The 27,068-nt window shown below is 51.8% G+C and overlaps 1 protein-coding gene across 1 annotated transcript in view; it reads right to left on the reverse strand.

Annotated features, from left to right (window-relative positions):
* The window catches only part of EML3 (EMAP like 3), a 68,818-nt gene that overhangs the window by 13,971 nt on the left and 27,779 nt on the right, over positions 1–27,068 (reverse strand). Inside the window, exons 9-14 of the mRNA XM_075569405.1 lie at positions 22,585–22,736; positions 17,888–18,013; positions 7,256–7,387; positions 2,106–2,173; positions 289–377; positions 3–153 (exon numbers count right to left, since the gene is read on the reverse strand). Coding sequence (XP_075425520.1) covers positions 3–153; positions 289–377; positions 2,106–2,173; positions 7,256–7,387; positions 17,888–18,013; positions 22,585–22,736 — 718 coding nt within the window. The remainder of the gene's footprint in view (positions 1–2; positions 154–288; positions 378–2,105; positions 2,174–7,255; positions 7,388–17,887; positions 18,014–22,584; positions 22,737–27,068) is intronic.

Raw genomic sequence — 27,068 nt, forward strand, 5'->3', positions numbered from 1 at the left:
ACATTGAGCCATCACTCTCCAGATGGGGGCTGTCTCCCTCTTCTTGAGAGCTGTCTCTCTCCTCCTGGGAGCTGTCCCGGGAGCGGTCTCTCTGTCCAGTGTTGTATATGTAGATAACGTTATCATGTGATCCTACAGCCAGGAAATTACCATCTTTGAGAGAGTGGGAGAGAGAGAAGAGTGAGAGAGGGGTGGGGGGGGGGGGGGCGGGGAGAGTATGAGGTCTATCTCTATCCTCACTGACCCTCTCTCTCTCCCCCTTGTTCCTTCCCCCTGTTTTTTTCTCACCCGTTGAGTATCTGACCACAGAGAGCTGCTCATTTCCATCAGAGTGCACTGAGAGAGTGCAGCGAGACAGCATATCCAGCACCATCCACCTGCAGCGAGAGAGAGGCAGGGAGAGAGGAGAGAGATGAGGGGTGGTGGGGGGGAGGGGAGAGTTGGGAGAGGGGCAGGTAAGATAAAGGGGAGGGTTGGGAGAGGGGCAGGGGAGATAATGGGGAGGGTTGGGAGAGGGGCGGGGGAGATAATGGGGAGGGTTGGGAGAGGGGCGGGGGAGATAATGGGGAGGGTTGGGAGAGGGGCGGGGGAGATAATGGGGAGGGTTGGGAGAGGGGCGGGGGAGATAATGGGGAGGGTTGGGAGAGGGGCAGGGGAGATAATGGGGAGGGTTGGGAGAGGGGCAGGGGAGATAATGGGGAGGGTTGGGAGAGGGGCGGGGGAGATAATGGGGAGGGTTGGGAGAGGGGCGGGGGAGATAATGGGGAGGGTTGGGAGAGGGGCGGGGGAGATAATGGGGAGGGTTGGGAGAGGGGCGGGGGAGATAATGGGGAGGGTTGGGAGAGGGGCAGGGGAGATAATGGGGAGGGTTGGGAGAGGGGCGGGGGAGATAATGGGGAGGGTTGGGAGAGGGGCGGGGGAGATAATGGGGAGGGTTGGGAGAGGAGCGGGGGAGATAATGGGGAGGGCTGGGAGAGGGGCAGGGGAGATAATGGGGAGGGTTGGGATGCTCCCCCTCCCCGTGCTCCCCCCTCCCTGTGCTCCCCCATGCTGTGCTTCTCTCCCTGTGCTCCCCCATCCTGTGCATCTCTCACCGTGCTCCCCCATCCTGTGCTTCTCTCCTTGTGCTCCCCATCCTGTGCTCTCCCTGTGCTTCTCTGCCCATGCTCCCCCTTCCTGTGCTCTCCCCATGCTCCCCCAACTTGTGCTTCTCTCCCCATGCTTCCCTTCCCGTACTCCCCCATCCTGTGCTTCCCTTCCCATACTCCCCCATCCTGTGCTTCTCTCCCTGTGCTTCTCTCCTTGTGCTCCCCTTCCCATACTCCCCCATCCTGTGCTTCTCTCCTCGTGCTCCCCCATCCTGTGCTTCTCTCCCTGTGCTCCCCCATCCTGTGCTTCTCTCCCCGTGCTCCCCCATCCTGTGCTTCTCTCTCTGTGCTCTCCATCCTGTGCTTCTCTCCCCGTGATCTCCCATCCTGTGCTTCTCTCCCCATGATCTCCCATCCTGTGCTTCTCTCCCCATGATCTCCCATCCTGTGCTTCTCTCCTTGTGTTCCCCCATCCTGTACTTCTCTCCCCGTGCTCCCCCATCTTTCCCTCCTGGTACTCCTACCTCCCCCTTCTGGTACTCACATCGCAGAGCCAATCTTCTGGTCTCCCACCCTCACCTCCGAGTCCCACCCTCCCCTCCCAGTGGTCAGTCCCACCCTCCCCTCCCAGGTGGTCAGTCACACCCTCCCCTCCCAGTGGTCAGTCACACCCTCCCCTCCCAGTGGTCAGTCCCACCCTCCCCTCCCAGTGGTCAGTCCCACCCTCCCCTCCCAGTGGTCAGTCACACCCTCCCCTCCCAGTGGTCAGTCACACCCTCCCCTCCCAGTGGTCAGTCACACCCTCCCCTCCCAGTGGTCAGTCACACCCTCCCCTTTCAGTGGTCAGTCCCACCCTCCCCTCCCAGTGGTCAGTCCCACCCTCCCCTCCCAGTGGTCAGTCCCACCCTCCCCTCCCAGTGGTCAGTCCCACCCTCCCCTCCCAGTGGTCAGTCCCCACCCTCCCCTCCCAGTGGTCAGTCCCACCCCTCACCTCCCAGTGGTCAGTCCCATCCTCACCTCCCAGTGGTCAGTCCCACACAGGCCACTCTCCCGCTGGGATGGAAGTCAGCGCACAGCCCGGGATCCTATGATACAGAGAGCAGTATCCCATTATACATACTGTGTGTGCGTGTCGCTGTGTGTGTCTGTGTGTCACAGTGCGTGTGTGTCACAGTATGTCTGTGTCACTGTATGTCTGTGTCACTGTATGTCTGTATCACTGTATGTCTGTGTCACTGTATGTCTGTGTCACTGTATGTCTGTGTCACTGTATGTCTGTGTCACTGTGTATGTCTGTGTCACTGTGTATGTCTGTGTCACTGTGTATGTCTGTGTCACTGTGTATGTCTGTGTCACTTTGTATGTCTGTGTCACTGTGTATGTCTGTGTCACTTTGTATGTCTGTGTCACTGTGTATGTCTGTGTCACTTTGTATGTCTGTGTCACTGTGTACACGTGTCACTGGGTATGTCTGTGTCACTGTGTACGCGTGTCACTGGGTATGTCTGTGTCACTGTGTACGCGTGTCACTGGGTATGTCTGTGTCACTGTGTACGCGTGTCACTGGGTATGCGTGTCACTGGGTATGCGTGTCACTGGGTATGCGTGTCACTGTGTATGCGTGTCACGGTGTATGCGTGTCACTGTGTATGCGTGTCACTGTGTATGCGTGTCACTGTGTATGCGTGTCACTGTGTATGCGTGTCACTGTGTATGCGTGTCACTGTGTATGCGTATCACGGTGTATGCGTATCACGGTGTATGCGTGCTCCCCCGGTGTATGCGTATCACGGTGTGTGCATGCGTATCACTGAGTGCGTGCGTGCGTGTCACTGAGTGTGTGCGTGTCACTGTGTGTCTGTGCGTGTCACTGTGCGTGCATGTCACTGTGTGCATCTCACTGTGTGTGCATGCGTATCACTGAGTGCGTGCGTGTGTGCGTGTCACTGAGTGTGTGCGTGTCACTGTGTGCGCGTGCGTGTCACTGTGTGTTTGTGCGTGTCACTGTGTGTCTGTGCATGTCACTGTGCGTGCGTGTCACTTTGTGCGCGTGCGTGTCACTGTGTATGCGTATCACGGTGTGTGTCACAATATGCGTGTGTGTGTTACAGTGCGTGTGTGACACATTGTGTGCTTGTGTGTGTCACTGTATGTGTGTGTGTGTGTCGCTGTGTATGCGTCACTTTGTGTCTATGTGTGTCACTGTGTGTGTGTCACAGTATGTGTGTGTCACAGTGCGTGTGACACATTGTGTGCTTCTATGTCTGTGTGCGTGTCACTGTGTGCCTGCGCGTGTCACTGTGTGCCTGCGTGTGTCACTGTGTGCCTGCGCGTGTCACTGTGTGCCTGCGTGTGTCACTGTGTGCCTGCGCGTGTCACTGTGTGCCTGCGCGTGTCACTGTGTGCCTGCGCGTGTCACTGTGTGCCTGCGCGTGTCACTGTGTGCCTGCGCGTGTCACTGTGTGCCTGCGCGTGTCACTGTGTGCCTGCGCGTGTCACTGTGTGCCTGCGTGTGTCACTGTGTGCCTGCGCGTGTCACTGTGTGTCTGCGCATGTCACTGTGTGCCTGCGCATGTCACTGTGTGCCTGCGCATGTCACTGTGTGCCTGCGCGTGTCACTGTGTGCCTGCGCGTGTCACTGTCTGTCGGTGCGTGTCACTGTGCGTGTGTGTCACTGTGTGCGTGCGTGTCACAGTGTGTGCGTGTCACTGTGTGTGCGTGCGTGTCACTGTGTGTGCGTGCGTGTCACTGTGTGTGAGTGCGTGCGTGTCACTGTGTGCCTGCGCGTGTCACTGTATGCCTGTGTTCGTGTCACTGTCTGTCTGTGCGTGTCACTGTCTGTCTGTGCGTGTCACTGTGCGTGTGTGTCACTGTGTGCGTGCGTGTCACAGTGTGTGCGTGTCACTGTGTGTGCGTGCGTGTCACTGTGTGTGCGTGCGTGTCACTGTGTGTGAGTGCGTGCGTGTCACTGTGTGTCTGTGCGTGTCACTGTGTGCATGTCACTGTGTGTGCATGCGTATCACTGAGTGCGTGCGTGTCACTGTGTGCGCGTGCGTCTCACTGTGTGCACGTGCGTGTCACTGTGTGTCACTGTGTGTCTGTGCATGTCACTGTGTGTGCGTGTCACTTTGTGCGCGTGCGTGTCACTGTGTGTGAGGGCGTGTCACTGTGTGTGCGTGCGTGTCACTGTGTGCGCGTGCGTGTCACTGTGTGTGAGGGCGTGTCACTGTGTGAGGGCGTGTCACTGTGTGTGCGTGCGTGTCACTGTGTGCGCGTGCGTGTCACTGTGTGCCCGTGCGTGTCACTGTGTGCGTGCGTGTCACTGTGTGTGAGTGCGTGTCACTGTGTGTGCGTGCGTGTCACTGTGTGTCTGTGCGTGTCACTGTGTGTCTGTGCGTGTCACTGTGTGTGTCACTGAGTCCGTGCGTGTCACTGTGTGCAGGTGCGTGTCACTGTGTGCGCGTGCGTGTCACTGTGCGCTTGCGTGTCACTGTGTGCGCGTGTGTGTCAGTGTGCGCGTGCGTGTCACTGTGTGTCTGTGCCTGTGTTCCTGTGTGTGTGTCTGTGTCACAGTGTGTGTCTGTGCACAGTGTGTGTCACAGTGTGTGTGTCTGTGTCATTGTGTTTGTCCGTGTCACTGTGTGTCTGTCCGTGTCACTGTGTGTCTGTGCGTGTCACTGTGTGTCTGTGCGTGTCACTGTGTGTCTGTGCGTGTCACTGTGTGTCTGTGCGTGTCACTGTGTGTCTGTGCGTGTCACTGTCTGTCTGTGCGTGTCACTGTCTGTCTGTGCGTGTCACTGTCTGTCTGTGCGTGTCACTGTCTGTCTGTGCGTGTCACTGTCTGTCTGTGCGTGTCACTGTGTGCGTGCGTGTCACTGTGTGTGCGTGCTTGTCACTGTGTGTCTGTGCGTGTCACTGTGTGTGTCACTGAGTCCGTGCGTGTCACTGTGTGCGCGTGTGTGTCATTGTGCGCTTGCATGTCACTGTGTGCAGGTGCGTGTCACTGTGTGCGCGTGTGTGTCATTGTGCGCTTGCATGTCACTGTGTGCGCCTGTGTGTCAGTGTGCGCATGCGTGTCACTGTGTGTCTGTGCCTGTGTCCCTGTGTGTGTGTCTGTGTCACAGTGTGTGTCTGTGCACAGTGTGTGTGTCACAGTGTGTGTCTGTGTGTCACAGTGTGTGTCTGTGTCATTGTGTTTGTCCGTGTCACTGTGTGTCTGTCCGTGTCACTGTGTGTCTGTGCGTGTCACTGTGTGTCTGTGCGTGTCACTGTGTGTCTGTGCGTGTCACTGTGTGTCTGTGCGTGTCACTGTGTGTCTGTGCGTGTCACTGTGTGTCTGTGCGTGTCACTGTGTGTCTGTGCGTGTCACTGTGTATCTGTGCGTGTCACTGTGTGTCTGTGCGTGTCACTGAGTCAGTGCGTGTCACTGAGTCAGTGCGTGTCACTGTGTGCAGGTGCGTGTCACTGTGTGCTCGTGCGTGTCACTGTGCGCTTGCGTGTCACTGTGTGCGCGTGTGTGTCAGTGTGCGCGTGCGTGTCACTGTGTGTCTGTGCCTGTGTCCCTGTGTGTGTGTCTGTGCACAGTGTGTGTGTCACAGTGTGTGTGTCTGTGTCATTGTGTTTGTCCGTGTCACTGTGTGTCTGTCCGTGTCACTGTGTGTCTGTCCGTGTCACTGTGTGTCTGTGCGTGTCACTGTGTGTCTGTGCGTGTCACTGTGTGTCTGTGCATGTCACTGTGTGTCTGTGCATGTCACTGTGTGTCTGTGCATGTCACTGTGTGTCTGTGCGTGTCACTGTCTGTCTGTGCGTGTCACTGTGTGCGTGCGTGTCACAGTGTGCGCGTTTGTGTCACTGTGTGTGCGTGCGTGTCACTGTGTGTGAGTGCGTGCGTGTCACTGTGTGTCTGTGCGTGTCACTGTGCGTGCATGTCACTGTGTGCATCTCACTGTGTGTGCATGCGTATCACTGAGTGCGTGCGTGTCACTGAGTGTGTGCGTGTCACTGTGTGCGCGTGCGTGTCACTGTGTGTTTGTGCGTGTCACTGTGTGTCTGTGCATGTCACTGTGCGTGCGTGTCACTTTGTGCGCGTGCGTGTCACTGTGTGTGAGGGCGTGTCACTGTGTGAGGGCGTGTGACTGTGTGAGGGCGTGTCACTGTGTGTGCGTGCGTGTCACTGTGTGTGCGTGCATGTCACTGTGTGCCTGTGCGTGTCACTGTGTGTGCGTGCGTGTCACTGTGTGTCTGTGCGTGTCACTGTGTGTGCGTGCGTGTCACTGTGTGTGCGTGCGTGTCACTGTGTGTGCGTGCGTGTCAGTGTGTGCATGCGTGTCACTGTGTGTGCGTGCGTGTCACTGTGTGTCTGTGCGTGTCACTGTGTATCTGTGCGTGTCACTGTGTATCTGTGCGTGTCACTGTGTGTCTGTGCGTGTCACTGTGTGTGTCACTGAGTCCGCGCGTGTCACTGTGTGCAGGTGCGTGTTACTGTGTGCGCGTGCGTGTCAGTGTGCGCTTGCGTGTCACTGTGTTCGCCTGTGTGTCAGTGTGCGCGTGCGTGTCACTGTGTCCCTGTGCCTGTGTCCCTGTGTGTGTCTGTGTCACAGTGTGTGTCTGTGCACAGTGTGTGTGTCTGTGTGTCACAGTGTGTGTCTGTGTCATTGTGTTTGTCCATGTCACTGTGTGTCTGTCCGTGTCACTGTGTGTCTGTGCGTGTCACTGTGTGTCTGTGCGTGTCACTGTGTGTCTGTGCGTGTCACTGTGTGTCTGTGCGTGTCACTGTGTGTCTGTGCGTGTCAGTGTGTGTCTGTGCGTGTCACTGTGTTCGTGCGTGTCACTGTGTTCGTGCGTGTCACTGTGTGTGCGTGCGTGTCACTGTGTGCGCGTGCGTGTCACTGTGTGCGCGTTTGACTGTGTGCGCGTGCGTGTCACTGTGTGCGCGTGCGTGTCACTGTGTGCGCGTTTGACTGTGTGTGCGTGCGTGTCACTGTGTGTTTGTGAGTGTCCCTGTGTGTCAGTGTCACAGTGTCGTGTCTGTGCACAGTGTCGTGTCTGTGCACAGTGTTTGTGTGTGTGTCTGTGTGTCACAGTCTGTGTGTCACAGTCTGTGTGTCACAGTCTGTGTGTCACAGTCTGTGTGTCACAGTCTGTGTGTCACAGTCTGTGTGTCTCACCTCCAGTACACACCCCCAGCTCAATGTGTGCTCGTTACCATTCCAGACACACAACTGTTTGTCATGTCCGCAGGTCAGGAAGATGTTCTGCGAGGGGTGTGTAGCCAAACCCCACAACTCGTCTGTGTGCCCCTGCAGCAACACAACAACGCGACCATTAACACAACACAGCACAATAACATATATAAAAATAAATATATATAAATATAAAATAAATTAAAGCAGTGACATAGTTCTGTTTCCTGGGTGCTCTAAGTTACATGAAGATGCAATAAGGCAGAATGGTTCCGGCCCTAACAGGGCTTTGAAAATAAAGAAAACAAATGTATTGAAAATATCATCTTTATTTTCAAAGCTCTGCTTGTGCCGTATCTATTCTACTAAATATATACAGTATAATCATTCTCTACTGGCACGTATAGCTGCAGGGGGCGGCCATGCACCAGAAATGCAGCTTGTATGTCAGTTTGCATTTCTGTGCAGTTATTTCTCCTTCTGTGGGGAAAATACGCTGAAAAACCTCAAGATTTGTAAATGCACTTCTATCCCCAAGCCCTGCATCCCATGGAAATGTACAAAAGTAACCTTCAACCATTTGCGAGATACAAGATGCTACAAAAAAAGCTACTTAAAAGTATGACATGTATGCTTTTTGACCTAACGCCTGACACAACCACATTTGGTGCAAATCCATCCAGCCAATTGTGACACACACACACACACACACACACACACACACACACACACACACACACACACACACACACACACAGCCCTGGTCTCCCCACTGCAGGCTGAAGCCTCCCCAATGATCTCCCGGGTCCTCTGGTTACAGCCTCTCTTCTCCACGTCGCTCCCACACATTCCCTGATTTCATCCTCTCGTCTTACTTTCGGTCATCTTTTAATCTCTCATTTGGAATCCAGTTGAGTTCCATCTTTGCCGAACGATGGCCATTTCTTCTTGCGGTATGTCCGGCTCGCCGCCATTTTAAATGTCTTCCCCCTTGTGATGATGTCGAAGACGTTTGTTTGGTTGCAAACCCACTCTCCTCTTTTCCTTGCCTATTTTAGGGTCCGAATTTCACAGCCATACGTGCGCACAAGCAGGATACACTTTCCTTTTAAGGCACAAGAGAAGAATCCCGTGTACGTCATATTGTCGGTTCTTCCAACTGCCCTTCATCCCATCTTTGTTCTCTTATTGATTTTATTTTTAAAAAAAAGGTTCCCATCCATTGTTATTTGCCAGCCAAGGTCTTGTTGAGACTCATATGGAGGCCACCTTCTTACTTTCTTCGGCGAGGTCCCCGATTTGTTGCTGGGGATCTTCTGGACTTGGGGCAACAATAACAATGTCACCAGCAAATCGTAGGAGACACCGGTATTCACCGTTGATTTTTTTTTCCCCAAAAACTTTTTTATTAGGGAGTATTCAAAATTACAGGCATATAACAAGTCATAACAACCTAATACGAATTTTTTTTTGAGCATATAGGATAGGAAAGGACATCGCCAAGAGAGGCGGGACCTCTGGGCCACGTTGTGGCCTAGTAAGAAGGAGCTCTTTTCACCGTTGATTTTTAATGACCTATTCTTCCCAATTTAAGGTCCTCAGCAATTCTTCAAGTGCTTCTGCGAAAAGCTTTGGTGACATGGCGTCTCGTTTCCTGATCCTTTAAAGGCTCAGAGTGCCTACCGCGAGGTTTAGTTACACCCCCCCTAACAAACTGAGACGATACAGTTTTGTGGAAGTAAAAATTGGTCACGGCTAGGCGTGAAACGCGTGGGGGGAGGAGCCGGTTTTGCTTTGTTCATGTTTTTTTATGTAGTCCAATAAATTGATTTTACCTTCAAAAAAAAAAAATTGGTCACGGCTTTATTGCCTTAACAATACCTGAAATTAAACGGTCAGCCAGTCGCTAGTCATTTGTCGTTAGCCCTATTCTCGGTATCTTCCGGCGGGAGCCCTTCTCCAAACCGCCCTATTCTACCATCTGGTGGGAGCCTTCTCCAAACCGCCCGGCGGGAGCCATCTCTAGATGGACAAATTTAATGCTGGGCTTGAGCGCGGACAGGGTTTAAATACCCCACGCGAGTCCACCCCCCTCCCTGTTGGCGCACACACAAATATAAAACCCCAGTGGTGAGGGGAAGAGGGGGAGGTGAGCCAGCCACAGATCCCACCCTCTGGAGGCACAGCAGCCCTTTGACGAAGTTGAGACATTAGGGGGTCTGACATAACAACATTAGAGTCAAAGCAGCCATTTTGTCTGACTATTTTTGTTAGCCATCTTGTTATTGTTCTAGTCCTTGTCTGTCAATTACGTTGTAATGTGCTGTGCTTGTGTCTTCCATTTTGTCTTCTGTCTGTATGAAGGCTGCATGAAAGTTATAGTGGGTTAAAAGATTTTTCGCTCTCAGTGTTTACCAGCTCTGACCAGCCCAGCTGCAGAAGAAGGGAGGGGGCATACAGCCTTGAGGAGTGAGATTAGAATTAGAGAAGAGTTCTCACATTTAAGTGCCAGGTAAAGTCTTGAGAAGTGAGATCAGAATTAGAACCAACTTCTCAGCATTTGAGTGTCTGGTGGACTCAGAGATAGAAATCATTTCTCACATTCAACCCCTTAAAGAATGTATGTATCATTTCATTTTTGTTATGTATTACAAAATGATGTCATATTTAGTGATGTGCAAGCCCCCCCATAAAGGGGTGGACCTTAGGTTTTAGGGTATAAATATATGGCATATTGTGTTATTGTTAGAGAGCTTTTTTTCAAAAGCTGTCTCCTTGTGCACTTGACATGAATAAATTCACGTGTTATTCTGTTTCAAAATAACCTCAGACTGTGTTTTTTATTTACGCTTTTCTCAGATGGCGCATTCCGAAATAGGGACTCAATATCATCGGAATCGAGCACCCGGATGAATCACTCCTCCATCACTCAAACCTGAGCGCTCATATGAATCAAGGTAAGGCTACCTGCATTTTTTAGACAAACAGCCTGTATAAATTGTTTTGAGTGGTGCGTGGAGCTGATTTTTGAACGGTGTCTTATTTGATGTGACGAGTAAGAATCCCTAGCAGTTTCACGTGAATTTATTATTCTCTGTTCCTGTATTCATTTTAAAGTGTAAGAGTTGTTAAGAGTTGTTAGGGGCTAAGGTAAGAGTCCCGTTAAAAGTTTTGGTGATGAAGGTGAGTGTTTGTGTGCTTAAAGGGATTGTTTTCAGACCGTCCTGGGTTGTGATAAATATTTTTGTTGTCTGAGCAGGACGGGTCCCTGATTGTACATTTGCTCTGTTTTGTCATTAACATACCAAGTGAGTTATTCATGGATATATGGTTAGAAAGTCTTATCTGTATCCATGTTATAAAAGTATAAGGTTTATCAGGACTGGGTTGGACCCGCTGAAGTGATTCAAGTTTTTCTTTGGTATAGTTATGGTGAGAAAATGTGATTGGGGAACAGTCTTGTGACAGGTCCTTATTTGCATATTTACACTATTCAGAACAATAACATGCCAAAAGAGTTGTACGTAATCAGCTTGCGCTGATTATTGTAACGCTAAATTGTACAGGTCAATTAACAGTTGATTGCTGTAGCCGAAGTATTGTACAGGTCAATTAAATTTGATTTCTGTAACCGAAGAAGTATTGTACAGGTCAATTAAATTTGATTTCTGTAACAGGGGAATAATGGGAAACCAAAAATTTTCAAAGGATTGTGTGTCTGCAGACGAAAATAATAAAGAATGAATACAGAGAACGAAAAGAGACAATATAAAGATATTTTGTTGGCCAGAGAATGGCACTGTTTGTACTATTATCAACAAATTGCGCAGATGTTTAAATGAAAGAGGGGTCTTTTTCTGTGGGATTGATAAGCTCAGGGAGCGCCGTCTCGTGTGTTTTTGAATCCCACAGGGAAACATACCTTACGTTAATATGGGTCAAAAGAATTATGTTGAGAGACAGAAGGGTCCCGCTGCATTAATTTGTACCATTGCCAGGACAGAAGTTAATATAATAACAAGTGAAAAAGAAAGTGAATAGGAAAGAAATAGCAAGTGAATTTGCCGATAGATAATTAAGGCATATGATGGTGTTGAGGAAGTAGATATTGAGGGTTATTTTTATGAAAGGTTTGTATGCAGAAATTGGGATACAATTATAGACTGTGTTTTTTATTTACGCTTTTCTCACCTTATGTGGGCGACGGCCCCAGCGTGGGACCTCTGCCTTTCTATCTCGCTTGTACCTTTATGTAATCTACTGGCTGATGTAGCATTTCCAGAAATGTTCTTTATAATATCAATGCACATTTCCTCAATGGCTTTAAAACCACAGAGAAGTAGACAAAAGTAATGCTTTTACGTAATCTACCAGCCCTAAAACGAGTGGTTAGAATTGTTCAAGACGTTGAATTTAGAAGGAAAAGGAATCAGAATCAACGGTGAATACTGGAGTCTCCTACAATTTGCAGGTGACATTGTTCTTTTTGCCCCGTGCCCAGAAGATCTCCAGCAACAAATCGGAGAACTCGCGGAAGCCAGTAAGAATGTGGACCTCCATGTTGCGTATAATTTGAATATGTATATTGTCTCTATATTTTGTAACACTGTTGTATATTTTTGAAAATTGTAATAAAGAGCAAGTTATAAAAAAAGAATGTGGGCCTCCGTATGAATCTCAGCGAGACCAAAGTGATGTTCAACAAATGTGTCACCTCTGCAAAGATCTAAATGGAATAGAACTAGAAGAAGTCCAGGACTAGGTCGACCTTGGCCATCAAATAACAATGGATGGGAACCTTTCAAATGAAATCAATAGGAGAATGAAGATGGGATTGAGGCATTTGGGAGAAACCAGACAATCTTACAAGAGAACCTTCCACTGTGCCTCAAGAAGAACGTTTTCAACCAGTGTATTCTGCCGGTGTTCACGTGTGGGTGTGAAACTCGGAACCTCAATGTGAAGATAATTCAGAAGCTTCAGACAACCCAAAGAAGTATGGAGAGATGCATGCTGGGTATTACCCAAAGAGACAGAAAAATGATTGAATAGAGTTGAGAGCAAACAAAACATCTGTGGCATCATCACAGGGGGGGAGACTTTAAAATGTCAATGGGACGGACATATCGCAAGAAGAAATGACCATCGTTGGACAAAGACAGTACTTGACTGGATCCCGAGGGAAATTGAAAGACCAAGACGATAAACACAAGTAAGATGGGAGGATGAGATCAGAAAAGGTGTGGGAGCGATGTGGAGAAGTGCGGCTGTAACCGCAGGACCTGGGAGATCATTGGGGAAGCTTCATCCAGCAGTGGGGAGACACGGGCTGAAGATTGTTGATATTGAGATAGATATATATATTTATATATATATATATATATATATATATATATACACACACACAGAAACAATTAGTAGCGCTAGTGAGTGAATGGTAGTGTTAAAATGTGCAAATTAATTCTGTATATGTGTAGTGTAAAAAAGGATTAAATAAGTGTAGCAAGTGAATAATGTGAGCATCAATTGATTATAGCATAGGGTCAGTCTGTACGGAATAGGCGAAGCTTCTGTGTGGTCAAGCCTGACCAAATGTAAACAGAAAACAGGAGAAAAAGAAGCGCAAGTTCCGTATGGTTGAAAAATGAATTTGTCTAAATTTTATTATATGACCAGAGTAGTCAAAAGGACTAGAAGTAAACTGGTGTGATTAAAAAGCAATATGTCTAGTAAAAGCAGATAGCAGCAATTAGCAAGTAACATATGGAAGGGGATGTGGAACAAGCAAGCAAGATATCATGGGGAAAAAGGCCAATAGTGGTGAATGTCAATGACAGTCCATATAGCTGATGATAGCCCAGTAAGGAACAGTAGACACCCACTAGAGAATGTCCCTTCTCAATGGTGATGTGGGTGTGCTGGTGACAGACCGGTTACATCTGTTGAAGCACGGAATAGACCTCCTCAGCGTGCGATCCGGTTAACCTGGTGTTGTTCTGATGCTGAAAGATCAATTCCCTCCTCTGGCACAGATTCACTTCCCACGTGTCAGACCTCAGTTTAAGATGAGGCTTCCTGCATCTGAGTCCTTGGCGTGCTTCAACAGATGTATCTTCCAATTGAGGGGTCCATCCGCAGGGGAGTCAGGGGCGTTTGTTTTTCCCTGACTCCCCTGCGGATGGACCCCTCAATTGGAAGATCTTTACCCTTTGGACATTTAACTATCACAGTGTGGCATGGATGGTGTCATGGACTATGGTAACTGATGTGACTGATGTGAACTGTTAACCATTGTTGATCCCATACTAACAGTCTCTTTTTGGTACTGTGCCTGGTTTGCCTTGATTATACCAACTGCATTTACGGTGTATGTATATAAATTATGTATTTGACATCAGCATGTATTAGGCAATTTGGTGCATGTGTTATCTATGCTTGCTGTGCGGCTTTATATTTACTAGGGGTGAGGCCGGCCTTGTAGGTTCAAGGGATTATTGTTAATCCCTTGTTCTACATATATTTTGTGCTTATAGGCTTTTTTTCCCTTGCCTTGGGTATCAGGGGTCCATCAGTATCTTCATAGGGGATTTCCCCTGTCTGATACATATTCTATCACAGGAGGATGTCCGGGTTTGTTTTAATATTTTTTGTATATTATGTGTGATTATTTGTGCTGTTAAATAAATCATAATTTTCTTTGATATTTGTTCTGAGTATACTTGAGTGCTGAGTTGGGACACTTTTCTTTTCATTGTTATATTACTTCTAGTCCCTAGCACCGTTAGTGGTTATTATAGTACTAATTTAAGTACTCATTATTTGCTTAGTCTGCTGCAGGCAGTTTGTCTTTATATATATATGTAGCCATGCTGTAAAATGGACTACAGTCATCTCTCCTGCTGACAGTAAGGCCTGGTAAGTTATGGGCATGCCAGCAGTAATTATGGAGGTTTGCCCTCACACCCTGGTGAGGTGCCCTATGTATGGATGGGAGTGGCCACATACTCTGAATCCATAATTAGTGATGTCAGAGTTGTGCCTGCCCCCAGAGGATACATAAGGCACAGCACTGCTCAAAAGAGTTGGTTGTAGATGTTGAAGCAAGGAGCAAGTCTGAGTACAGACTTGGGAGGAGGCAGCTCACTAGACTGTGGCCAGGGACCTGGCAGAGGGAATATCTCCCTGAGGGGAGATAGGGAATCCACCATATTGGGAAGATATACCTTTCAGAGGGCAGTGCAGTGAGCATGAGCGGCTGAGTACAACCCCTGTGAGGGGCAGCTGGCCCACCTTACTTCAATAAAGATGATCTTGTTCAATCATACCCTCGTGTGTAAGAATGGAGTGATTACACAGAGGAGTGCACCACAGAGGAGTTCCTCACCAGGACTATCCACAAGCGGACGCTGGGATCCTAATCAGGTGGAGGCGCTGCACTGGATCTAGGTAGGACTCAAGCACACTACCTCAGCTGCCTGTCTGGGTTGGCAATCCCCACACAACATCATGCGGGAGACTCAGGAGTCCTGTTGCCAACAGGTGCACCACCAGACACTACACTGTAATGGGGACTGGTTAGACCACAGGGGCCAATGTCAGATTGGGTGGGTCAGGCCAGTTGCAGAAAATCCGTTACATATATATATACTAGCTGATATACCCGGCGTTGCCTGGGAGTACATTTTCCCGCTCCCCCTCTGTCTCCGCTCCCCTCCCCCGTTCCTAGCTTTATTTGCCCCCCCCCCCCCTTCCCAGTTCGGTTCCCCCCCGTTAAGCTCCGTTCCCCCCGGGACACTTTACATCAGTCTTTCCCCCCTGCACCAGACGGCACTCTCCCCCCCCCTGAACCCCCCCTGCACTCCACATCACTCTCCCCCCCTGCACCCCACATCACTCTCCCCCCCTGTACCCCACATCACTCTACCCCCCTGCACCCCACATCACTCTCTCCCCCTGCGGCCCTCATCACTCTCCCTCCCGTCCCCGGTGGCTGTCCCCCCCTGTCCCCTGCGCTTGTTTTCCCACCCCCCTCTCTCCGGCGCTGGGGTCACCCTGTCCCCGGCACTCCTCCCCCCCCCCTTCGCCCCCCCCGGTCCCACGGGTGAGGAGGAGAAGGCGGCGCTCCGCAAATCTTCCCCACGCTTGTCCCCCCTCCCTCACCTCGGTCTCCGGCGCGCGTGACCATTCACCCACCTCACCCTCGTCGGCGGCGGTCGGCGTCCCATCCCGCGGGGTGAGGAGGAGAACAGCAGAGTGGCTGTGTGCGTGTGGGGCGGCTGTGAGCAGTGAGTGGTGTGGCCTTAGCGTTATTCTGTCCCGGTGCTTGTCCCCCCCCCCGTCCTCACCTCGGTCCCCGGCACGAAGGGCCTGTGGGTAGGCTGTTAGTCAGAGGCTCCCCCGGCGCCACCCACCCCAAACACACCACCACAGCCCTCTTGCTGTGCTGGAGGCTGCACCGCGCGGGGGGAACCTGCGCACCCGCCCCCCGATTACGACCGGAGCCCCCAACCGCCACGCGGGAGACACGCGCTCCCACCCGAGCACATTTACCCTGGCGCCAAACTACCACCGACCACCTGCATCGAGCGGGAGGGGATCAAGCGGCCGCCACAGCAGCCGCACCAACGGCTCCTAGTGATCACACTCTTCCCCATCAACCGCGCAGGCCCATCCGGACAACGGGACTCCAGGTAAGGGACCCACCGTGCCAAATTATTTCGGGCAGTGTGTGTGTGTGTGTGTGTGTTTGGACCTTTGGCCCGTCACTCCGCCTCAGGCCAATGAGAGGTGTGCGGGGGCGGGCGGGCCATGGGACCAATGAGATTGCCGCTAGGGACAGTGCAGACAGAGAAACATACAATGCTTTCAGAAATATATAGTAAGATATATATATATATATATATATAGGTTATGGTGGGTAAAAAAAAGTGACTAAAACCCTCCACAGTAAAGCATAAAGCAACTGTAAATATTCCTGTATATTCATTTGCATGTCTTAGACAGGTCTGCAACCCTGTCTTTCACCATTATCACCCAGCAAACAGCAGTTCCACTGCAGCAAGGGATTCTGGGAAATGACATGCAAATGAGCACACAGTGCCACTTTTTATCTCATGCTCACATTACATGAGCAACCCTTAGTCAATGCATGCTGCTTTAAACACAGCTTTTAAGCAAGGACTTGGGAGATGCAAAGTCAGTTAACCCACTCACAGACATGTTTCAACCTTGATGGGTATCATCAGTGTGAGGTTGGCTCGCTGACATTTGCTCAAATGAGATAAGAGTAGGTAATCACCACGACTATTAAGGTTATGGTGGGTAAAAAAGTTTTACCACCGAAAGAGAGACGGTTGCATGAATACAAATTTATGCAACTGTTCGGGACACTTAGCAGTGGCCTAAACAGAGATCGAAATTTTATGAGTCATTACTGACAGTAGTGAACTCTCGTCCCATAAGCGCTAAAGGCCATGTCTGTACATACTGTGCTATATGTATGCACACACAGCTGTCTCTCACACATACTAATACTCCTTGTTTTTCCATCCCTATACACCAACAGGGACCACTAAGTATCCACACACACTTTTAGTTGTGCTACTAACTCTCACATTTCCACACCCACCCACACCATTTATATCCAGTCCCACTCCACACACACCTTGTGTAAAGCACTGTATATACTGTGGGCTCTCCATTCATTTTTATTCACACTGATACACATACACACTCTTTCTTCACTTGCTTTCAGTAACCTTTTGACACCTCTAGCCATAAAACACATCCACACCGGGGGAAGGCACAGCACAGATAACATTCCAAGAGACACTGTTTTTAAGTTTACCTTTTGCTTCATTCATTGTATCATCGCCGGAAGAAGAGATCAGTGTATCTCGAAAGCTCGCACAAATAAAAGCATTTCGTTAGCCACAGAACGGTATCATCTATTTATTTTTTTATTTTTCTGATTATTGAAGCTCGGCTAACACGGTACTGATACCTCTACATGTGTATATATATATATATATATATATAGTAAATGGCTGCACACTAGGTGTGAGTGTGAGGGTGTCTGTGCTGGATAGAAGACAATATACAATTGAAGAAAATACCAGAATGGTTTAATTATCAGCACCAGACACAATATATGCAAAAATAGAGGGTGTTTATTGGGAGCTATATATATATTCACACACACCCTATCTAACACCCCCTAGCATCCACACCCCAGAAACCTTAATAGATCTGGCTGTGCGGATGGACCATACTCCTTCCTGATGTATACTCCGTCCCACAATGAGCAGGCGCTTTACCTTTTGTTCCAGCATTGCCCCTTATCCCCTCTAGAGTGTAAGCTCTCGGGGTCAGGGCCCTCATTACCTGCTGTATCTGTTTGTGTGTGTTTGCGCTTATTAGTATTCGTATGTCATTCTGATGAAATTGATGTCACTTTGCACCCTCCTCGTACCGCTCTGCGGAATATGTAGGCGCATTACAAATAAACAATAATAATAATAATACACACACACACACACACACACACACACACACACACACACACACACACACACACACACACACACACACACACACACACACTCCCAGCCCTCTGACCTGTATAATGGGGGTGAATCCCAGCTCCAGTGACCCGCTCAGCAGAGCATTCTTTGTGGTACCGACCAGCAACTCGCCCCCGCTGCCCTCTGCAATGGAACGAACTGCCCCAAACTGCTCAGGGATCTGTACAGGGAGGGACAGACCATTCATCAAAAAGGAGGGGGTGCCATGCTCTGCAAAGGGTAGGGACTGTGCATGCTCTGCAAAGGGTAGGGGCTGTGCATGCTCTGCAAAGGGTAGGGACTGTGCATGCTCTGCAAAGGGTAGGGGCTGTGCATGCTCTGCAAAGGGTAGGGGCTGTGCATGCTCTGAAAAGGGTAGGGACTGTGCATGCTCTGCAAAGGGTAGGGCTGTGCATGCTCTGCAAAGGGTAGGGGCTGTGCATGCTCTGCAAAGGGTAGGGTCTGTGCACGCTCTGCAAAGGGTAGGGACTGTGCATGCTCTGCAAAGGGTAGGGGCTGTGCATGCTCTGCAAAGGGTAGGGACTGTGCATGCTCTGCAAAGGGTAGGGACTGCGCATGCTCTGCAAAGGTAGGGACTGTGCATGCTCTGCAAAGGGTAGGGACTGTGAATGCTCTGCAATGGTTAGGGAATGTGCATGCTCTGCAAAGGGTAGGGGCTGTGCATGCTCTGCAAAGGGTAGGGACTGTGCATGCTCTGCAAAGGGTAGGGACTGTGCATGCTCTGCAAAGGGTAGGGACTGTGCATGCTCTGCAAAGGGTAGGGACTGTGAATGCTCTGCAATGGTTAGGGAATGTGCATGCTCTGCAAAGGGTAGGGGCTGTGCATGCTCTGCAAAGGGTAGGGACTGTGCACGCTCTGCAAAGCGTAGGGACTGTGCATGCTCTGCAATGGGTAGGGACTGCACATGCTCTGCAAAGGGTAGGGGCTGTGCATGCTCTGCAAATGGTAGGGACTGCGCATGCTCTGCAAAGGGTAGGGGCTGTTCATGCTCTGCAAAGGGTAGGGTGCGCATGCTCTGCAAAGGGTAGGGACTGTGAATGCTCTGCAATGGTTAGGGAATGTGCATGCTCTGCAAAGGGTAGGGACTGCGCATGCTCTGCAAAGGGTAGGGACTGTGCATGCTCTGCAAAGGGTAGGGACTGTGCATGCTCTGCAAAGGGTAGGGACTGTGCATGCTCTGCAAAGGGTAGGGACTGTGCATGCTCTGCAAAGGGTAGGGGCTGTGCATGCTCTGCAAAGGGTAGGGACTGTGCATGCTCTGCAAAGGGTAGGGGCTGTGCATGCTCTGCAAAGGGTAGGGTCTGTGCATGCTCTGCAATGGTTAGGGAATGTGCATGCTCTGCAAAGGGTAGGGACTGTGCATGCTCTGCAAAGTGTAGGGGCTGTGCATGCTCTGCAAAGGGTAGGGACTGTGCATGCTCTGCAAAGGGTAGGGGCTGTTCATGCTCTGCAAAGGGTAGGGTGCGCATGCTCTGCAAAGGGTAGGGACTGTGAATGCTCTGCAATGGTTAGGGAATGTGCATGCTCTGCAAAGGGTAGGGACTGCGCATGCTCTGCAAAGGGTAGGGACTGTGCATGCTCTGCAAAGGGTAGGGACTGTGCATGCTCTGCAAAGGGTAGGGACTGTGCATGCTCTGCAAAGGGTAGGGACTGTGCATGCTCTGCAAAGGGTAGGGGCTGTGCATGCTCTGCAAAGGGTAGGGACTGTGCATGCTCTGCAAAGGGTAGGGGCTGTGCATGCTCTGCAAAGGGTAGGGTCTGTGCATGCTCTGCAATGGTTAGGGAATGTGCATGCTCTGCAAAGGGTAGGGACTGTGCATGCTCTGCAAAGTGTAGGGGCTGTGCATGCTCTGCAAAGTGTAGGGACTGCGCATGCTCTGCAAAGGGTAGGGACTGTGCATGCTCTGCAAAGTGTAGGGGCTGTGCATGCTCTGCAAAGGGTAGGGTCTGTGCATGCTCTGCAAAGGGTAGGGTCTGTGCATGCTCTGCAAAGGGTAGGGGCTGTGCATGCTCTGTAAAGGTTAGGGACTGAGCACGCTATGCAAATTGTAGGGACTGTGCATGCTCTGCAAAGGGTAGGGACTGCGCATGCTCTGCAAAAGTTAGGGACTGTGCACGCTCTGCAAAGGTTAGGGACTGTGCACGCTCTGCAACCTGTGCACGCTCTGCAAAGGGTAGGGACTGTGCACGCTCTGCAAAGGGTAGGGACTGTGCACGCTCTGCAAAGGGTAGGGACTGTGCACGCTCTGCAAAGGGTAGGGACTGTGCACGCTCTGCAACCTGTGCATGCTCTGAAAAGTGTAGGGACTGTGCACGCTCTGCAAAGGGTAGGGACTGTGCACGCTCTGCAAAGGGTAGGGACTGTGCATGCTCTGCAAAGGGTAGGGACTGTGCATGCTCTGCAAAGGGTAGGGACTATGCATGCTCTGCAAAGGGTAGGGACTGTGCATGCTCTGCAAAGGGTAGGGACTGTGCATGCTCTGCAAAGGGTAGGGACTGTGCATGCTCTGCAAAGGGTAGGGACTGTGCATGCTCTGCAAAGGGTAGGGACTGTGCATGCTCTGCAAAGGGTAGGGACTGTGCATGCTCTGCAAAGGGTAGAGACTGTGCATGCTCTGCAAGGGGTAGAGACTGTGCATGCTCTGCAAAGGGTAGGGTCTGTGCACGCTCTGCAACCTGTGCAAAGGGTAGGGACTGTGCACGCTCTGCAAAGGGTAGGGACTGTGCACGCTCTGCAAAGGGTAGGGACTGTGCACGCTCTGCAAAGGGTAGGGACTATGCATGCTCTGCAAAGGGTAGGGACTGTGCATGCTCTGCAAAGGGTAGGGACTGTGCATGCTCTGCAAAGGGTAGGGACTGTGCATGCTCTGCAAAGAGTAGAGACTGTGCTTGCTCTGCAAAGGGTAGGGACTGTGCACGCTCTGCAAAGGGTAGGGACTGTGCATGCTCTGCAAAGGGTAGGGACTGTGCATGCTTTGCAAAGGGTAGGGACTGTGCATGCTCAGCAAAGGGTAGGGGCTGTGCACGCTCTGCAAAGGGTAGGGACTGTGCATGCTCTGCAAAGGGTAGGGACTGTGCATGCTCTGCAAAGGGTAGGGGCTGTGCATGCTCTGCAAAGGGTAGGGACTGCGCCTGCTCTGCAAAGGGTAGGGACTGCGCATGCTCTGCAAAGGGTAGGGACTGTGCATGCTCTGCAAAGGGTAGGGGCTGCGCATGCTCTGCAAAGGGAAGGGACTGCGCATGCTCTGCAAAGGGTAGGGACTGTGCATGCTCTGCAAAGGGTAGGGACTGTGCATGCTCTGCAAAGGGTAGGGTCTGTGCATGCTCTGCAAAGGGTAGGGTCTGTGCATGCTCTGCAAAGGGTAGGGGCTGTGCATGCTCTGCAAAGGGTAGGGGCTGTGCATGCTCTGCAAAGGGTAGGGTCTGTGCATGCTCTGCAATGGTTAGGGAATGTGCATGCTCTGCAAAGTGTAGGGGCTGTGCATGCTCTGCAAAGGGTAGGGACTGTGCATGCTCTGCAAAGGGTAGGGACTGTGCATGCTCTGCAAAGGGTAGGGACTGTGCATGCTCTGCAAAGGGTAGAGACTGTGCATGCTCTGCAAAGGGTAGGGGCTGTGCATGTTCTGCAAAGGGTAGGGGCTGTGCATGCTCTGCAAAGGGTAGGGACTGTGCATTCTCTGCAAAGGGTAGGGACTGTGCATGCTCTGCAAAGGGTAGGGACTATGCATGCTCTGCAAAGGGTAGGGACTGTGCATGCTCTGCAAAGGGTAGGGACTGTGCATGCTCTGCAAAGGGTAGGGACTGTGCCTGCTCTGCAAAGGGTAGGGACTGCGCCTGCTCTGCAAAGGGTAGGGACTGCGCATGCTCTGCAAAGGGTAGGGACTGCGCATGCTCTGCAAAGGGTAGGGGCTGCGCATGCTCTGCAAAGGGTAGGGGCTGTGCATGCTCTGCAAAGGGTAGGGACTGTGCATGCTCTGCAAAGGGTAGGGGCTGTGCATGCTCTGCAAAGGGTAGGGACTGTGCATGCTCTGCAAAGGGTAGGGACTGTGCATGCTCTGCAAAGGGTAGGGACTGTGCATGCTCTGCAAAGGCTAGGGACTGCATGCTCTGCAAAGGGTAGGGGCTGTGCACGCTGCAAAGGGTAGGGGCTGTGCACGCTCTGCAAAGGTTAGGGATTGTGCACGCTCTGCAAAGGGTAGGGACTGTGCATGCTCTGCAAAGGGTAGGGACTGTGCATGCTCTGCAAAGGGTAGGGACTGTGCATGCTCTGCAAAGGGTAGGGACTGTGCATGCTCTGCAAAGGGTAGGGACTGTGCATGCTCTGCAAAGGGTAGGGACTGTGCACGCTCTGCAAAGGGTAGGGACTGTGCACGCTCTGCAAAGGGTAGGGACTGTGCATGCTCTGCAAAGGGTAGGGACTGTGCATGCTCTGCAAAGGGTAGGGACTGCGCATGCTCTGCAAAGAATAGGGACTGTGCATGCTCTGCAAAGGGTAGGGACTGTGCATGCTCTGCAGTGTTCTGCAAGGGTGGGAGCTATGCATGCTCTGCAGGGCTCTGCAAGAATAGGGACTGTACATGCTCTGCAGGGCTCTGCAAGGGTGGAGACTGTGCATGCTCTGCAGGGACATGACTGCAAAACATGCTGTAATTTTTGGAGTGACGCTCCGCATGTCACCCTGTGGTGCACGGTGTGACGCTCTGCAGGGTGACGCTCCGTGCCCTCCTCACCTCCCTCTCCTTTATCTGACTCAGCGTCTCACTCCACAGCACCAGCCGCCTGTCCTTTCCCCCACTGCTGACAACGGAGCCTCCACGCAGAGCACAGAGCGAAAGCACGCTACCGTCATGAGCACGCGTGTGGCGGACAATCTGATAGGTGTCTGAGGTGGAAGTGAGAGGGAGGCAGGATGGGAAGTGAGAGGGAGAGAGGATGGGAAGTGAGATGGAGAGAGGATAGGAAGTGAGAGGGAGAGAGGATAGGAAGTGAGAGGGAGAGAGGATGGGAAGTGACAGGAGGGAGGATGGGAAGTGACAGGAGGGAGGATGGGAAGTGAAGGAGGCAGGATGGGAAGTGAGAGGAAGAGAGGATGGGAAGTTAGAGGGAGGAATAATGGGAAGTGAGAGGGAGAGAGGATGGGAAGTGAGAGGGAGAGAGGATAGGAAGTGAGAGGGAGAGAGGATGGGAAGTGACAGGAGGGAGGATGGGAAGTGAAGGAGGCAGGATGGGAAGTGAGAGGAAGAGAGGATGGGAAGTTAGAGGGAGGAATAATGGGAAGTGAGAGGGAGAGAGGATGGGAAGTTAGAGGGAGGGATAATGGGAAGTGAGAGGGAGGGAGGATGGGAAGAGAGAGAGGGAGACACGATGGGAAGTGTGATGGAGATAGGATTGGAAGTGAAAGGGAAAGAGGATGGGAAGTGACAGGAGGGAGGATGGGAAGTGGAGGCAGGATGGGAAGTGAGAGGAAGAGAGGATGTAAGTTAGAGGGAGGAATAATGGGAAGTGAGAGGGAGGGAGGATGGGAAGAGAGAGAGGGAGAGAGGATGGGAAGTGAGATGGAGAGAGGATAGGAAGTGAGAGGGAGAGAGGATGGGAAGTGACAGGAGGGAGGATGGGAAGTGGAGGCAGGATGGGAAGTGAGAGGAAGGGAGGATGGGCAGTTAGAGGGAGGAATAATGGGAAGTGAGAGGGAGAGCGGATGGGAAGTTAGAGGGAGGGATAATGGGAAGTGAGAGGGAGGGAGGATGGGAAGAGAGAGGGAGACAGGACGGGAAGTGAGACAGAGAGAAGATGGGAAGTGAGAGGGAGGGATAATGGGAAGTGAGAGGGAAGGATGATGGGAAGTGAAGGAGGCAGGATGGAAAGTGAGAGGGAGGGAGGATGGGAAGTGAGAGGGAGAGAGGATGGGAAATGAGAGGGAGAGAGGATGGGAAGTGAAAGGGAGAGAGGATGGGAAGTGAAAGGGAGAGAGGATGGGAAGTGAGAGGGAGAGAGGATGGGAAGTGAGAGGGAGAGAGGATGGAAAGTGAGAGGGAGGGATAATGGGAAGTGAGAGGGAGGGATGATGGGAAGTGAAGGAGGCAGGATGGGAAGTGAGCGGGAGGGAGGATGGGAAGTGAGAGGGAGAGAGGATGGGAAGTGAGAGGGAAAGAGGATGGGAAGAGAGAGAGAGAGGATGGAAGAGAGAGAGAGAGGATGGGAAGTGAGAGGGAGGGATAATGGGAAGTGAGAGGGAGAGAGGATGGGAAGCGAGAGGGAGAGAGGATGGGAAGTGAGAGGGAGAGAGGATGGGAAGCGAGAGGGAGAGAGGATGGGAAGCGAGAGAGGATGGGAAGCGAGAGAGGATGGGAAGTGAGAGGGAGAGAGGATGGAAAGTGAGAGGGAGAGAGGATGGGAAGTGAGAGGGAGAGAGGATGGGAAGTGAGAGGGAGAGAGGATGGGAAGTGAGAGGGAGAGAGGATGGGAAGTGAGAGGGAGAGAGGATGGGAAGTGAGAGTGAGAGAGGATGGGAAGTGAGAGTGAGGGAGGATGGGAAGTGACAGGAGGGAGGATGGGAAGTGAAGGAGGCAGGATGGGAAGTGAGAGGAAGAGAGGATGGGAAGTTAGAGGGAGGAATAATGGGAAGTGAGAGGGAGAGAGGATGGGAAGTTAGAGGGAGGGATAATGGGAAGTGAGAGGGAGGGAGGATGGGAAGAGAGAGGGAGACACGATGGGAAGTGTGATGGAGATAGGATTGGAAGTGAGAGGGAGAGAGGATGGGAAGTGACAGGAGGGAGGATGGGAAGTGAAGGAGGCAGGATGGGAAGTGAGAGGAAGAGAGGATGGGAAGTTAGAGGGAGGAATAATGGGAAGTGAGAGGGAGGGAGGATGGGAAGAGAGAGAGGGAGAGAGGATGGGAAGTGAGATGGAGAGAGGATAGGAAGTGAGAGGGAGAGAGGATGGGAAGTGACAGGAGGGAGGATGGGAAGTGGAGGCAGGATGGGAAGTGAGAGGAAGAGAGGATGGGCAGTTAGAGGGAGGAATAATGGGAAGTGAGAGGGAGAGAGGATGGGAAGTTAGAGGGAGGGATAATGGTAAGTGAGAGGGAGGGAGGATGGTGAGAGGGAGGGAGGATGGGAAGTGAGAGGGAGAGAGGATGGGAAATGAGAGGGAGAGAGGATGGGAAATGAGAGGGAGAGAGGATGGGAAATGAGAGGGAGAGAGGATGGGAAGTGAAAGGGAGAGAGGATGGGAAGTGAAAGGGAGAGAGGATGGGAAGTGAGAGGGAAAGAGGAAGGGAAGTGAGAGGGAGGGATGATGGGAAGTGAAGGAGGCAGGATGGGAAGTGAGCGGGAGGGAGGATGGGAAGTGAGAGGGAGAGAGGATGGGAAGTGAGAGGGAGAGAGGGTGGGAAGAGAGACAGGATGGGAAAAGAGAGAGAGAGGATGGGAAGTGAGAGGGAGGGATAATGGGAAGCGAGAGGGAGAATGGGAATTGAGAGGGAGGGAGGATGGGAAGTGAGAGTGAGGGAGGATGGGAAGCGAGAGGAAGAGAGGATGGGAAGCGAGAGGAAGAGAGGATGGGAAGCGAGAGGGAGAGAGGATGGGAAGTGAGAGGGAGAGAGGATGGGAAGCGAGAGGGAGAGAGGATGGGAAGCGAGAGGGAGAGAGGATGGGAAGCGAGAGGGAGAGAGGATGGGAAGCGAGAGAGGATGGGAAGTGAGAGGGAGAGAGGATGGGAAGTGAGAGGGAGAGAGGATGGGAAGTGAGAGGGAAAGAGGATGGGAAGTGAGAGGGAAAGAGGACGGGAAGTGAGACAGAGAGAAGATGGGAAGTGAGAGGGAGGGATAATGGGAAGTGAGAGGGAAGGATGATGGGAAGTGAAGGAGGCAGGATGGAAAGTGAGAGGGAGGGAGGATGGGAAGTGAGAGGGAGAGAGGATGGGAAATGAGAGGGAGAGAGGATGGGAAGTGAAAGGGAGAGAGGATGGGAAGTGAAAGGGAGAGAGGATGGGAAGTGAGAGGGAGAGAGGATGGGAAGTGAGAGGGAGAGAGGATGGAAAGTGAGAGGGAGGGATAATGGGAAGTGAGAGGGAGGGATGATGGGAAGTGAAGGAGGCAGGATGGGAAGTGAGCGGGAGGGAGGATGGGAAGTGAGAGGGAGAGAGGATGGGAAGTGAGAGGGAAAGAGGATGGGAAGAGAGAGAGAGAGGATGGGAAGAGAGAGAGAGAGGATGGGAAGTGAGAGGGAGGGATAATGGGAAGTGAGAGGGAGAGAGGATGGGAAGCGAGAGAAAGAGAGGATGGGAAGCGAGAGGGAGAGAGGATGGGAAGTGAGAGGGAGAGAGGATGGGAAGCGAGAGGGAGAGAGGATGGGAAGCGAGAGAGGATGGGAAGCGAGAGAGGATGGGAAGTGAGAGGGAGAGAGGATGGAAAGTGAGAGGGAGAGAGGATGGGAAGTGAGAGGGAGAGAGGATGGGAAGTGAGAGGGAGAGAGGATGGGAAGTGAGAGGGAGAGAGGATGGGAAGTGAGAGGGAGAGAGGATGGGAAGTGAGAGTGAGAGAGGATGGGAAGTGAGAGTGAGGGAGGATGGGAAGTGACAGGAGGGAGGATGGGAAGTGAAGGAGGCAGGATGGGAAGTGAGAGGAAGAGAGGATGGGAAGTTAGAGGGAGGAATAATGGGAAGTGAGAGGGAGAGAGGATGGGAAGTTAGAGGGAGGGATAATGGGAAGTGAGAGGGAGGGAGGATGGGAAGAGAGAGGGAGACACGATGGGAAGTGTGATGGAGATAGGATTGGAAGTGAGAGGGAGAGAGGATGGGAAGTGACAGGAGGGAGGATGGGAAGTGAAGGAGGCAGGATGGGAAGTGAGAGGAAGAGAGGATGGGAAGTTAGAGGGAGGAATAATGGGAAGTGAGAGGGAGGGAGGATGGGAAGAGAGAGAGGGAGAGAGGATGGGAAGTGAGATGGAGAGAGGATAGGAAGTGAGAGGGAGAGAGGATGGGAAGTGACAGGAGGGAGGATGGGAAGTGGAGGCAGGATGGGAAGTGAGAGGAAGAGAGGATGGGCAGTTAGAGGGAGGAATAATGGGAAGTGAGAGGGAGAGAGGATGGGAAGTTAGAGGGAGGGATAATGGGAAGTGAGAGGGAGGGAGGATGGTGAGAGGGAGGGAGGATGGGAAGTGAGAGGGAGAGAGGATGGGAAATGAGAGGGAGAGAGGATGGGAAATGAGAGGGA

This window comes from Ascaphus truei, chromosome 14 (genome assembly GCF_040206685.1).
Source record: "Ascaphus truei isolate aAscTru1 chromosome 14, aAscTru1.hap1, whole genome shotgun sequence".
In the NCBI taxonomy this organism is placed as follows: domain Eukaryota; kingdom Metazoa; phylum Chordata; class Amphibia; order Anura; family Ascaphidae; genus Ascaphus; species Ascaphus truei.